The 13746-nt window shown below is 43.2% G+C and overlaps 1 protein-coding gene across 1 annotated transcript in view; it reads left to right on the top strand.

The window, feature by feature from the left end:
- Window positions 1-13283, top strand: part of ZFR (zinc finger RNA binding protein) — an 82465-nt gene extending 69182 nt beyond the window's left edge. Inside the window, exons 18-20 of the mRNA XM_049767675.1 lie at window positions 6865-6976; window positions 7072-7169; window positions 13011-13283. Of these exons, the coding sequence (XP_049623632.1) occupies window positions 6865-6976; window positions 7072-7169; window positions 13011-13190 (390 nt within the window). The 3' untranslated portion in view covers window positions 13191-13283. The remainder of the gene's footprint in view (window positions 1-6864; window positions 6977-7071; window positions 7170-13010) is intronic.
- Window positions 13284-13746: the final 463 nt, after the last annotated feature.

Here is a 13746-nt window from a genome sequence, read left to right on the forward strand (position 1 = left end):
TACAATACTGTGTATAAGTGTTCCATGTGTTTAAATGGTATCTATCTGAGGAACACTTAGGCTTTGGCTTTTAAATCTTAATTTTGGGGACCAGATAATGCTCACATAATACAAGTCTTAGAGCAGCATTGCATTGCTGAGCCCAACACCAAACCATCAGGCCCTCATGTCAGGAGTGACACTCTAGTCCCAAAGGTCTCCAACATACCCCACCCCCATCCCCAGTTTTATTTTAAATTTAAAGATTAGCCAAATGTGGATTCAGCATGTACAGCATGTGTGTATCCCTTTTCTAGACAAATGCTTGTTATTTTATGATAGCAACCAAAAGTCTTAAGATTAAATCCTGGTTCTGTGCTCAGTCACTCCTAGGATTTAGGGGTATATTATGATGCCAAGAATTGAAACTGTATCAGCTGCATATAAGACAAGCTCCTTGTCCATTCTACTCCCTTTCTGACCCAAGAATTTTTTATTACTTTATTTAATCCTTGAATTACAGTAGCATAACCAAATTATGTTTTGCAGTCTATGTTCATTATTCTGTTTTAATTTTTATTTCTAGTCAGAGCCATAATACAGCTGAGCAGGTAAGGCTTGCAGCCTTGCACATGGCTGACCTGAGTTTAGTCATCAGCATCCTTTTTGACTGGGTCTTCTGAACACAAGCCCAGGAGTAACCCCTGAGCACTGTCAAGTGTGGCCTCAAAACAAAAGATTGTATGTCATTTCATTCTTAGATTAAAGTTTTCATTTTAGTGAGGGAAAATAATTTTTAAAAAACGTTTGGTTTGGGCCAGAGGAGTGGCACAAGGGGTAAGGCATCTGCTTGCCCGCGCTAGCCTAGAACGGACCGTAGTTCGGTCCCCTGCGTCTTTATTGTCCCCCAAGCCAGGAGCGATTTTTGAGCGCATAGCCAGGAGTAACCCTTGAGTGTCACTGGGTGTGGCCCAAAAACCAACAACCAAAAAAAAAAAAAAAACATTGGTTTGGTTTGGTTCTGGTTTTGGGGCCACACCAAGTGGCATTCAGGGGTTACTCCAAGCTCTGTGCTCAAAAATCACCCCTGACAGGTTCAGAGGACCACATGGGATGCCAGGTCATTGAACCCAGGTCAGCTATGTGCAGAGCAGATACCCTGCCCTTTGTGCTCTTGCTCCGGCCCCAAGGCTTGCTTTTTTGTGTTTTTTGTTTTGTTTTGTTTTGTTTTGTTTCGTTTTTTTAATCTTTAAGGTCTATTATATTGGCATTAGGCATTACTTTTTCTGTTTGCTTTTTTACCTCTCATCAAAATTGAACAGGAAGTACAGAGACTTAAGAGATACCTAATTCCTCATAACACGGGCTCCCCATTTCATTAGATCTAAGAACGATAACTTTATTGCAAACAATAAACTTATATTGACATACCAATTAGCTGTTTTTCTTATCCCATGAGTTCTGCTTTGAGGAGTGCTTAAGGAGAGGAGTAGAATTTGGTGCTTGAAGCCTTGTAAGTGTGACATGGAATTTGCTTGTGTCTTGATGGAATGTGCTGTAGTATTCTATGAGGTTTTTTTTTTACACTTTAGACATCAGGTTTGAAGCCTAGGATGGGCCTCCAGAATCTAGTTCATTTGTTTCTTGAACCTATCTACTATTTCCTTACATGAATAAAATTTTCCATACCAAGAGTGTATGTCGGGTACATAAAAATTTGGGACCCTTATGAAGAGTCCACAGCTACATTTGATACTTTTACTACTTAGTCTTAGGTAGATTTTTACAAAAATTTTCCCCCGGGCCGGGCGGTGGCGCTAAAGGTAAGGTGCCTGCCTTGCCTGCGCTAGCCTTGGACGGACCGCGGTTCGATCCCCCGGTGTCCCATATGGTCCCCCAAGCCAGGAGCAACTTCTGAGCACATAGCCAGGAGTAACCCCTGAGCATTACAGGGTGTGGCCCAAAAACCAAAAAAAAAAAAAAAAAAAAAATTTTCCCCCTTTGGGGCTGGAGAGATAGCATGGCAGTAAGGCGTTTGCCTTGCATGCAGAAGGACGGTGTTCAAATCCTGGCATCCCATATGGTCCCCCAGGCCTGCCAGGAGTAACCCCTGAGCGCTGCCGGTTGACCCAAAAACAAAAACAAAACAAAACAAAAAAGATATCTTTCTGACACTTGGAATTCTCCCAAACTTTAATCATCAATTTTAGTTTTCATGTGGATTACATGTAATAAATCTTTTAAGTAATTTCTGACTTTGGAATTAGGAACACTGCTCTACTCACTGGAAACATCCTTATTTTTCATGCAGGTGACCCAGGGAATTTGATCCCCAGTACTCCGTGTGGTCGGTCTCCCAAGACCAGCCAGGAGTGATCCTTGAGTACAAAATTAGGAAGTCTGGAGTACTACTGGGTGTGGCCCAAAAACAAAAGTTAGCTCAGCAGACAGCAAATGCTTTGTAGGAGACTTGGTTTTGATCTCTGATACTAAAGTTCCCTAATGATTGTTGGGATTAACTGCTTAACACAGCAGAGCCATGAGTTGCTCATGCACAGCTGGATGTGTTCCCCAAAGAATAACAAAAGGACTCTAAAATGGTGTTATATGAGTTGTATATGACTTTTGGGGTGATGGTACTGCTACATCTTATGGTGCATTAGGAGTCACTTAGAGCACTCCCTCTAGTACTTAGGAGACTGCGAAGTCTGAGGCCATGAAAAGCACTCACTCAGTCCTGAGCTGTCTCCTCAGCCCTGACTGGCTTTTTAAAACATGACCTTGTGAGGCCGGAATGATAGCACAACAGTAGGGCATTTGCCTTGCACACAGCATCTGGATGGTCCCAGGTTTGATTCCCAGCATACCATATGGTCCCCCGAGACTGCGACTGCCGGGGGGCAATTTCTGAGCACAGAGCCAGGAGTAACCCCAGAGTGCTGCTGGGTGTGGCCCAAAAACAAAAAAACATGACCTTGTATGTGTGGGAGCTGGTGGGTGGGTTACACCCAGCAGTGCTCAGGGGTCACTCCTAATAATGCTTGGGACCTTATTGACAGTGGGGATTGAGCTACAATTAGCCATGTGCTGCAAAGCAAATGCCATAACTGTTTAACCCGTTTACTACCTCTAGGACCTCAAATGTGACTTTTTAAAAAATAAAATGATCTGGGGACTATGGAGATAACTCAAAGACTGGAGCACATTCTTTGCAAGAGGGAGCCCCATACTCTATCTTGATACTGCATCATCCCTCAGCACCACCCTGTGGGACCCCAATATATCTGTAATCTAGAATTTGATGTTGTAGCTAGTGGTAAGGCCCTACTTTGCATGTGTAACAGGTTCAATTCCCCCACACTGCTCCCCATGACTAGGTCTGATCCTTTGCATTTCTTTTTTTTTTTTTTTTTTTTTGGTTTTTGGGCCACACCCGGTGACGCTCAGGGGTTACTCCTGGCTATGCGCTCAGAAGTCGCTCCTGGCTTGGGGGACCATATGGGACGCCGGGGGATCGAACCGCGGTCCGTCCTAGGCTAGCGCAGGCAAGGCAGGCACCTTACCTCCAGCGCCACCGCCCGGCCCCTGATCCTTTGCATTTCTGAGGCGCTATCTGACACAACAACAGATGTGTGACTGGGCCATCACAACAGCGACAGCAAAATGAGGGCAAGGACAGTCTTGTCAATTGAAGGCACAGTTTCCAGAGAAGACTGAGAGATTGGTATCGTGCTTCCTATTCAGATAGCAATTGAAATATGTGGTTCATTATTGGCATTTACTTAACTGAAACTTGACCACATACTTGACCCAAACTCTCCAAGAGTGGGTTCTGTTTCGTTTTGGAGTTTCGATATCTTGTTGTTGCTGTTGTTGTTTAGGGTTTTTTTTTTTTTTTTTTTTTTTTGGTTTTTGGGCCACATCCTGTGACGCTCAGGGGTTACTCCTGGCTCTGCGCTCAGAAGTTGCTCCTGGCTTCTTGGGGGACCATATGGGGCGCCGGGGGATCGAACCGCGGTCCGTCCTAGGCTAGCGCAGGCAAGGCAGGCACCTTATCTCCAGCACCACCGCCCGGCCCGTTGTTTAGGGTTTGAGTCTCACCCAGCAGTGCTTAGGATTTACTCCTGGCTCTGCACTCAGGGGGATCACTCCTGGAGGAGCTCAACAGACCACCATAATAGTGCCAGGGATCAAAGCTAGGTCAGCATCTAGAAGGGCAAGAACTTTGTATCATTCTGGTCCCCCTCCAAGAGTATTATTTGTAAATGTTTTATTTAACACATTGACACCAGCACTGCAATTTGTGTTAATTAAACTACATTCAAGTGTGAGTGGTATGTGCAAGCGTGAACATGTTCATTTATTTTATTTATTTTTATTTTTTGTTTTTGTTTTTCGGGTCATACCTGGCAGTGCTCAGGGTTTCACTCCTAGCTCTATGCTCAGAAATCGCTCCTGGCAGGCTCGGAGACCATATGGGATGCCGGGATTCGAACCACCATCCTTCTGCATGTGAGGCAAACGCCTTACCTCCATGCTATCTCTCCGGCCCTTCATTTATTTTTAAAAAAATTTTAGGACACCGTACCTGTAGTAATAATTACTGTCTGCTGGTGTTTGGTGCACTATGCAGTGCCAGGTACAGAGTGAGCCTGGTGCTCCCATATGCAAAGAGATATGCTTCTAGCCCTTTGCGGTATCTCATCCCAGCTCCCCAATATTTGTTAAGGAAAAAATAGATATGGGTGAGCATGTCAGACCTTTACAAGTGCTTAGGAAAGTACTTGGTTACCGTGCAGTGCTAGAAATCAAACTCAGGACCTCACTATTATAAGGCACATACTCTGCCACTGAGTTATATCCACAACCTTAAAGGAATAATTTATCATCTTCATCGAAGTTCATTCGTTTTTAAAGTTTTCTGTTTAAACCTGTAACTAGAAACTTTTGGGAGGGTTCTATATTAATACATACTACATACAACAAATTAATAAAACTGAATTATGTAAGAAGATTGTTTCCTTCTTTTGAAATAAGTAAAATAATTTCAGATTTTGGGGGCTGGAGAGAGTACAGCAGTAAGATACTTGCCTTGCATGCATCTGACAGGGTTCATTCCCCAACGTCCCCAAGCACTACCAAGAGTAATTCCTGAGTATCTCCAGGCATGGTCCAAAATCAAACAAAAAAAGTTAAGTTCAGGGGTTGGAGACACAGCATGGAGGTAAGGCCTTTGCCTTGCATGCAGAAGGACGGTGGTTTGAATCCCAGCATCCCATATGGTCCACTGAGCGCTGCCAGGTGTGACCCAAAAACCAAAAAAAAAAAGTTCAAATTTTAGAAGTCATAAATAGAAGCACACAAAAGAATGGGGCAACACAGTGAGGTAGATGATAAGCAGAAAGTTCCTGCCTTGCAAGCCTGAGGCCAGTGAGACTTTACTGGAACACCACCCCACTCGCCCAAATGAAATCCCAGTTCTGCTTTGGGGACCCCAGCATGACGATGAGTTTACATTCTTCTGACACCTCAGCAAGCACATAGAAGCACCAGATGCTGTGACACCAAGGGGGGGGGGTGGTTAAAAAATAATAAACGTTGGGGAAACATTCAGAGAGGTGTAATTTAGGCTGGAAATGGAAGAATGAACTTTAAATGCGATTTCTATTATTTCCCCAACTTAGAACAAAATTTAGTGTCTATTCTATGGCTTATGAACCCCAGAAAATCAGAAAGTTTGTTTCACTTTTTTTTTTGGTTTTGTTTTTGGGCCACACCGGTGATGCTCAGGGGTTACTCCTAGCTATGTGTTCAGAAGTTGCTCCTGGCTTGGGGGACCATATGGGATACCGGGGGATCGAACCGTGGTTCGTCCAAGGCTAGCGCAGGCAAGGCAGGCACTTTACCTCTAGCGCCACCACTCGGCCCTTGTTTCACTTTTTGAACTTAATATATTATAGCAGTTTTATACACCTCTTCAAAAGTAAGTTTTATAGGGGCCAGAGCGGTGGCACTAGAGGTAAGGCCTTGCAAGCACTAGCCAAGGAAGGACAGCGGTTCAATTCCCCGGTGTCCCATATGGTCCCCCCCAAGCCGGGAACAATTTCTGAGCGCATAGCCAGGAGTAACCCATGAGCATCAAATGGGTGTGCCCCCCCCCCCCAAAAAAATAAGTTCTGTATACTCTGCTCTACCACGTAGGTATCATGATGACTCCCAGCACACCTTATCCGGCCCCCTCCAGCCTTGGTGCCCTGAGTATCCTCTCCTTTGGCAGCCTCAGCTGTGTGATCTGGACTCAGTTGTAATGATCAGCACAGAATTCCCATTGTGGTCACAGTGTGCAGATGAGTTCACAAGCTCTGTTGTAACACTTTAGGGTCCCAGATTGTTGACAAGGCAGAGCTAAGTGCATGGACAGCACCACAGATAAGAATTGTCATCTCAGAAGTAGAATGCCTGTCTCAAATACAGGCAAGGGTTGGGGGGAGCAGCATTGGTGGTGGAAATGTTGCATTGGTGAAGGGGGGGGTGGTGTTCTGTTTATTACTGATATTACTGAAATCCTGCTTGTAATCATGGTGCTTAAATAAAGACATATATATATATACACATATATATTGCATATATATATAAAAGAAAAAGAATTGTCATCTCAGCTGTGAGGCAGTCAGCTCAGTTGCACCCTGGAATAACGTTGAATATAATTGGCTTTTCGTTATTTTCTTTATTAAACTTTGAATATTTTCTATGTAATTTTGAATTTTTTCCATGATATATGTAACTTTTCCCATTTTAAAATGGACTTTCTAATTTTGTTTGAAAATGAGTAAATTTTCTTGTTTTCTTTGCTTATTAAAAGTATTTGTATTGTTGTTATTTTAGGCTATGGAGTTACTAGTAGAAAAAGCAATTAGTAGTGCTTCTAGTCCTCAGAGCCCTGGAGATGCATTAAGAAGAGTTTTTGAGTGCATTTCTTCAGGAATTATTCTTAAAGGTAAGTCTTCATTTCTAACATCTGTGTGTTTAGTAGTTGAATAAGGACTCCTTTTACAGATAGTTAATGCTTTCTTTTCCCTGTGACTACTATAGGTAGTCCTGGACTTCTGGATCCCTGCGAAAAGGATCCCTTTGATACCTTGGCAACAATGACTGACCAGCAGCGCGAAGACATCACATCTAGTGCACAGGTACTAATGTCTTCCTAATTACAAAATTTTATTGGGTTTTTGTTTTTGTTTTCTTATTATAATTTCCTGTATAAGTAATCAATGTAGGGGCCAGAGAGAGCACAGCAGCGGAATCTCTTTGCACATGGCCAACCCATTGCGTTTCCCAGCCCCATATGATTCTCAAAATTTCACAGACCTGAGGCCAAAGCAATAGTACAGCAGGTAGGATGTTTGCCTTGCACACAGCTGACCTGGGTTCAATCCCCAGCATCCCAAGCATTTTCAGTAATAACCTCTGAGCACAACCCTGGAGTAATCCCTGAGCACCACCAGGTGTGGCCACCCAAACCTAAATAAATAAATACTCCAAAGGCCCAAGTTTGCATGCCCCCTCCTTCTAAGCAGATAGACAGACAAGAAAATAGATTCTCCTCCCATTGTTTCATATAATTAGATCTGAATCCTGGAGGCTGGAGAGATGCTGGTACAGGAATAAAATCACATGTCTAGGCATAGAGCTGACCCCAGTTCCATGCTGAGCACCACAGTGGTTCTCAGGAAGTACCTCCAGCGCATCAAAAGATGTGAACCAATTCCAAAATTGAGAACCCTGGAGTAAAGATTCCTGGGATTGAATACCATCTTTGCCACCTTAGCTGGAGGATAGATGGCGGGGGGCAGGGGGAGTATCTGTCTCTAGACTGTTGAGAGAACGAAATTAGTTCATATGTAGTGCCCAGAGATCAAACCCAGGTCAGCCACACTATATTCTTTCTCTGGGCCCCAACTGTAAAACTTTTTTTGTCATTCCAGAAAATAGGCTAAGAAAGGTGAGAAGTATTAACTAAGATTGTTGTAATCAACTCTAAAGCAGTTACAGTTGTGTTTAAGACCTTAATTTGTTTATCTCTTCTGGCAAGAATAATTTAGAACTTGAAAGATGCCAAGATCTTTTCATGCAGTCTGACCCAGATTTGATCCTCAGTATCCAGTATCGCCCCCTGAGTACCATAAGTAGTCATTTCTAAAATCAGAATGACGAATATTCACTGAATACAAACGGTGTGCCCCAAAAGCAAACAAAAATATGCCAAGATCAAAATAAATTATTATTTGAAAGTACATTAGAGGGAGAGTTGATAATAATAAAGCATAATGAATATTTAAAAGACTTACAAGGTTATACATTCTTGTTAAAGTTTAGGTTTAATGTCTTTGGGTTTAATTTTGTGAGGAAGAACTATCAAATAAAAGTGGCTTTTGCTTCATGTCCTTAGTACTTAAAGAGTTAATTATTTTTAAATTAAGGGGAGGGGGTTGGGTGTCAAAATCGATGAGTTCCCGGCTGAAAGACTTTTTGGTTTTCCTTTCTTTCTTTTTTCCTTTTTTTTCTTTTAAACTACTTCCTGAGCTGGTAATATGTCTCTATGGTAGAACATGTCCTGAAAATTCAAGGCCTGGGTTCAGTGCCCAGCATCTACCTGGTAGAGGCAAGGGGAAGTAGTGACTTTAGAGAACAGGGATGTGATTCATCAGAACACTTGCCCAGGGACCCAAGTGATAGCATAGCAGATGAGGCATTTGCCTTGCATGCAGCCAACTTGAGCTTGATCTCCAGCATCCCATACGGTCACCTGATCCTGCCGGGAGCGATTTCTGAGCGCAGAGCCTGGAGTGACCCCAGCGCCGCTGGGTGTGGCCCAACCCACCAGCCCCATCCCCCAATTGTAGAAGTTTAAAGTATATAATTGGATTTTTACTGTGTAATAAATTTTGAAGCAATATAGTTTATCAAGATGGAAAGTGGATCAGCAATTTCTAGGTGTTTAGAGACGCTCCAGAGAAGGACATGTTCATCTGAATATTTGATTATGAACATGGTTGTTCAAGGCTACACATGATAAAGTTGAATAAAGCTAAACTCCTTTTTATTCCTGCTAAATGTCACTGCTGTTACTCTAGTAATTCTTTTCAGGTTGCTTTTGATATAACATTTCAAGAGAATATTATAATAGACAGGGTGCTTGCCTTGAACTCTGCTGTCCCAGACTCAGTCCCTGGTACCACATAGGGTCTCCCAAGTACCACCAGAACTGATCCTAAGGAAAGAGCCAGGAGTAAACTCTGAACACTGTCAGGTATGGACCAAAAACAAACAAAATTGTAGGGGACCTGAGAGAGCACTTTTTTTGCAAGGCCTCCTGATTAATTATTGCCTGATGCAAATTGCCCTTGGATAGAAATAACTTCAGTATCTTCAGTTTTATATGCTGCTAAAAATGTCAGTTTTCTGTCTGATCAAGAATATTTCATGGGGCCGGAGAGATAGCATGGAGGTAAGGCGTTTGCCTTTCATGCAGGAGGTCATCGGTTCGAATCCCGGCGTCCCATATGGTCCCCTGTGCCTGCCAGAAGCAATTTCTGAGCCTGGAGCCAGTAATAACCCCTGAGCACTGCCGGGTGTGACCCAAAAACCACACACACACAAAAAAAAAAGAATATTTCACACATTCCCAATGATCATACAGTAGATCTCTGAGTTGTTTTGAGACCCCATCCAGAAATACTACCCAGGGACTGGGTAGTTATTGACTGCTTGGAGACCACATGTGCTGGGGTCTGCTGCAGCAAGGCAAAAACCTTAGTTCCTTACTGTCTCCAGCTCCCTGCTAAAGAGGAAAGTGTGTTAGGGTTCCCCCCTCTGGAGAAGCTGTGTTCTCTCTCAAATATCACTCTCTCGTATCTATCTCTCTACACCCCTCATATTTTCTAAAGTAAATTTCTGTAAATAAACTTGATTTTACTTTACTATTTATCTCCTGAAATTGTTTTCTGTGAGGGAGGAGAGTTCCTGGCAGGCCTGTGCAAGTTAGAACCAACTTTCCCTTTTCTTCCCTTCGGAGATCAGTTCCTCACTCTAGCAGGGTTCCATACCGCTCTGTGCAGTCTAAAAGGAGCTTGGGCACAGCATGACAGCATCCTCCTGAGGCTTTTGGGACATTAATCTCCATGCCATTCAGGTGCTTGGAGCCAGCTTCATCAGTCCCGTCCTTGTCAGGCATTTCCCCAAGCGATTTAGGTGACAGGGTGAGAGGTGGCAGCACTATTTCTCTTGGCTACCTCCTTGCTCCCCAGTGTCCTCTGCAAACATTGTGTTACTGAAACCCTATCATCTACAGTTTTGCCAATCACTGTACAAGCCTCCTTAAAAAAAATGCTCTGCTTCCTCTTCTCTCTTGAACTCTATCTCACTTGCTTGTCTCTTTCTGTTTGCTTACAGTTCCTTCCTACTTTGGAAGCCCGTTTTCTCTTCTGAACATACTTTCTCTCTTTCCCCCTCATGTCTTTCTAAATAAGTTTTGTACAAAAAATAAAAACTATCATGCTTCACTAAAAATGTTTTTAAAGATTAAGGAGGTGGGGAACATACCTTGCACCTAGGAGAAACCTATATGCAGTGTAGCAAGTTGATTGGCCAGCACATTCTCTATCTCTCTTTCTCTCTCTCCTTCCCTCCCTCCAACCTCTCCCTCCCTCCCTTCCTTCATGCCCCCAACTCAAGTGTTGCTTTTCTTTGCACTTAAGAGACAGCACAGTGCTGGAGATGGAAGTTGAGTCTCCGTGTGCAAATCGTGGACACTAGCCCTTTGAGTAGTCCAAGATTTACTTTCTATAACTTCGAAGGATCATTAATCTGTTAAGATAAATATTGGATTCTTGATAGTTTCAAAGACATTTAAAGACACCCAGTACTGGCAATATCTAAAATTTTGTACTAACTGGGGGCTGCATAAACTGAAGGCAGGTTTTCTAGATTTCAATGTAAAATAAACTCAGGGAGAAGATCATGTGAACTGGGGGCAAAGTTTTGAAACTGAAGTAAATAGAGGTTAAAAATTTGTCTTGGACTAGAGATGAGTTAAGGGGCTGATTCCATTTTAGCTCCTCACAGGACATATGGCTCAAAAATTCCTGTCATTGTTTCCATCTAGCTCAACAATTTAACTTTCATTTACACACACACACACACACACACACACACACACACACACACAGAGGCATTTATACATATGGGCTATCTAGCTCAACAATTTAACTTTCTTTTTTTTTTTTTTTTTTTTTGGTTTTTGGGCCACACCCGGTAACGCTCAGGGGTTACTCCTGGCTATGCGCTCAGAAGTTGCTCCTGGCTTGGGGGACCATATGGGACGCCGGGGGATCGAACTGTGGTCCGTCCAAGGCTAGCGCAGGCAAGGCAGGCACCTTACCTCTTGCGCCACCGCCCGGCCCCAACAATTTAACTTTCATTTACACACACACACACACACACACACACACACACACGCATTTATACATATGGGCTACTTTCCAAAACGGAGAAATAAAATATCTCAGAAGTTCCACTGTTTTCAGGATTTCATGAAATCTTCAATATTGTTGGCCTAAGATTTGTATGGGGGCCTGAGTAATAGTACAGTACAGTGGGTGGTCCTTGTATTTGACCTACTTGGGTTTGATCCCCAGCATTTCTGTGCACCAGTGGGTGTAATCCGAAACCAAGTAAACAAATCCTGTATATAAATAGTCATGCTGTGAAAATGCTTTTCTTAGTTGATAAAATAACAAGTGACAGCATGAGTACTCTTGTAAAATAGGGAAGGGGTGTGTCAGGATATGCATACACTCATGCTTGGAGCCTACATAGGGTCATGGACAATAAAGGTGTGACAATGTGGATATGAATCATAGGTTTGTTTTGTTGTTGTTGGGTGTTTTGGGGGGGGGTTTTGTTTGTTTTGGTTTTGGGTTTTTTTGGGGTCACACCCAGCAGCGTTCAGAGGTTACTCCTGGCTCCATGCTCAGAAATCGCTCCTGGCAGGCTCGGGGAACCATATGAGATGCCAGGATTCGAACCAATGACCTTCTGCATGAAAGGCAAACACCTGGGCCCGGAGAGATAGTACAGCGGCATTTGCCTTGCAAGCAGCCAATCCAGGACCAAAGGTGGTTGGTTCTAATCCTGGTGTCCCATATGGTCCCCGTGCCTGCCAGGAGCTATTTCTGAGCAGACAGCCAGAAGTAACTCCTGAGCACCGCCGGGTGTGACCCAAAAACCAAAAACCAAAAAAAAAAAAGAAAGGCAAACACCAAACACCTTACCTCCATGCTATCTCTCTGGCCCCCATCTTTTTTTTTTCCCCTTTTTTTTGGGGGGGGGGTGTCACACCCAGCAGCACTCAGAGGTTACTCCTGACTCTACTTTCTGAAATCACTCCTGGCAGGCTCAGGGGACCATTTGGGATGCCAGGATTCGAAGCACTCTGCATGCAAGGCAAACGCTCTACCTCCATGCTATCTCTTCGGCTCCGAATCAAATGGGTTTTATTCAGTGGGTGGGACTTTTTGCTGTATGTTGTTTCAGAATGTTTAATGAACACTAATTTCTTTTTCAATTTGTTGTTTTGTCACAGCATATCAAGCTACAAGACCGAAAATAAAAGCCCCAATACAAAGGGACTTTTTTAGTTGTGAAATAGTTTTGACTTGTTTTGTTTTTTGTTTTTTTATTTTTTGGCCTTGTGGCCACATCCAGCAGTGCTCAGGGGTTTGCTCCTGGCTCTGTGCTCAGAAATCACTCCTGGCCAGCTCGGGGGACCATATGGGATGCCAGGAATTAAACTCGGGTTCGTCTTGGGTCGGCCACGTGCAAGGCAAATGCCCTGCCGCTGTGCTTTGTCCAGCCCTGTATAGAATTTTTCAAGGGTTTTTTTGTTTGTTTTTGTTTATCATTAAATATACTTAGTTTGAGGGATCAGGATGGGCTAAGAACTAATGGACTCTTAATTCTCGTTGTTGCAGTTCGCACTGAGGCTCCTTGCATTCCGCCAGATCCACAAAGTTCTAGGCATGGATCCATTACCCCAAATGAGCCAGCGGTTTAACGTCCACAGCAACAGAAAACGAAGAAGGGATAGCGATGGAGTGGATGGATTTGAAGCTGAGGGGAAAAAAGACAAAAAAGATTATGATAACTTTTAAAGTTTCTGTAAATCTTCAGTGTTAAAAACAACAGGTGCCCATTTGTTGGCTGTTTTCATGCATAGTAAAGTCTACTTTGAAAATTTTATCAAGAATTTATTCATAGAAAAACTAAGTTTTGGGGCCGGGCGGTGGCGCTCGAGGTAAGGTGCCTGCCTTACCTGCGCTAGCCTAGGAGACGGACCGCGGTTCGATCCCCCGGCATCCCATATGGTCCCCCAAGCCAGGAGCGACTTCTGAGCGCATAGCCAGGAGTAACCCCTGAGCGTCACCGGGTGTGGCCCAAAAACCAAAAAAAAAAAAAAAAAAAAAAAAAAAAAAAAAAAAAAAAAAAAGAAAAACTAAGTTTTTCTATGGCATTAAAATCTTTATGTACAGTGTTAGGTATTATATGGATGGAAAGACATCTCCCCCAATTGCGCTTCAACTAGAGGGAAAACAGTGGTTTTCCTCATAGTTTGGTTTTATTTACTGTTCCCCTTATTTTTTGTCTCTTATTAACTAGTCTTATTAAATCTTTACTGTATTTAATGCAGTATCTGTGCTTCAGTTGCTA

The sequence above is a fragment of the Suncus etruscus genome, chromosome 2 (assembly GCF_024139225.1).
Source record: "Suncus etruscus isolate mSunEtr1 chromosome 2, mSunEtr1.pri.cur, whole genome shotgun sequence".
Classification (NCBI taxonomy): domain Eukaryota; kingdom Metazoa; phylum Chordata; class Mammalia; order Eulipotyphla; family Soricidae; genus Suncus; species Suncus etruscus.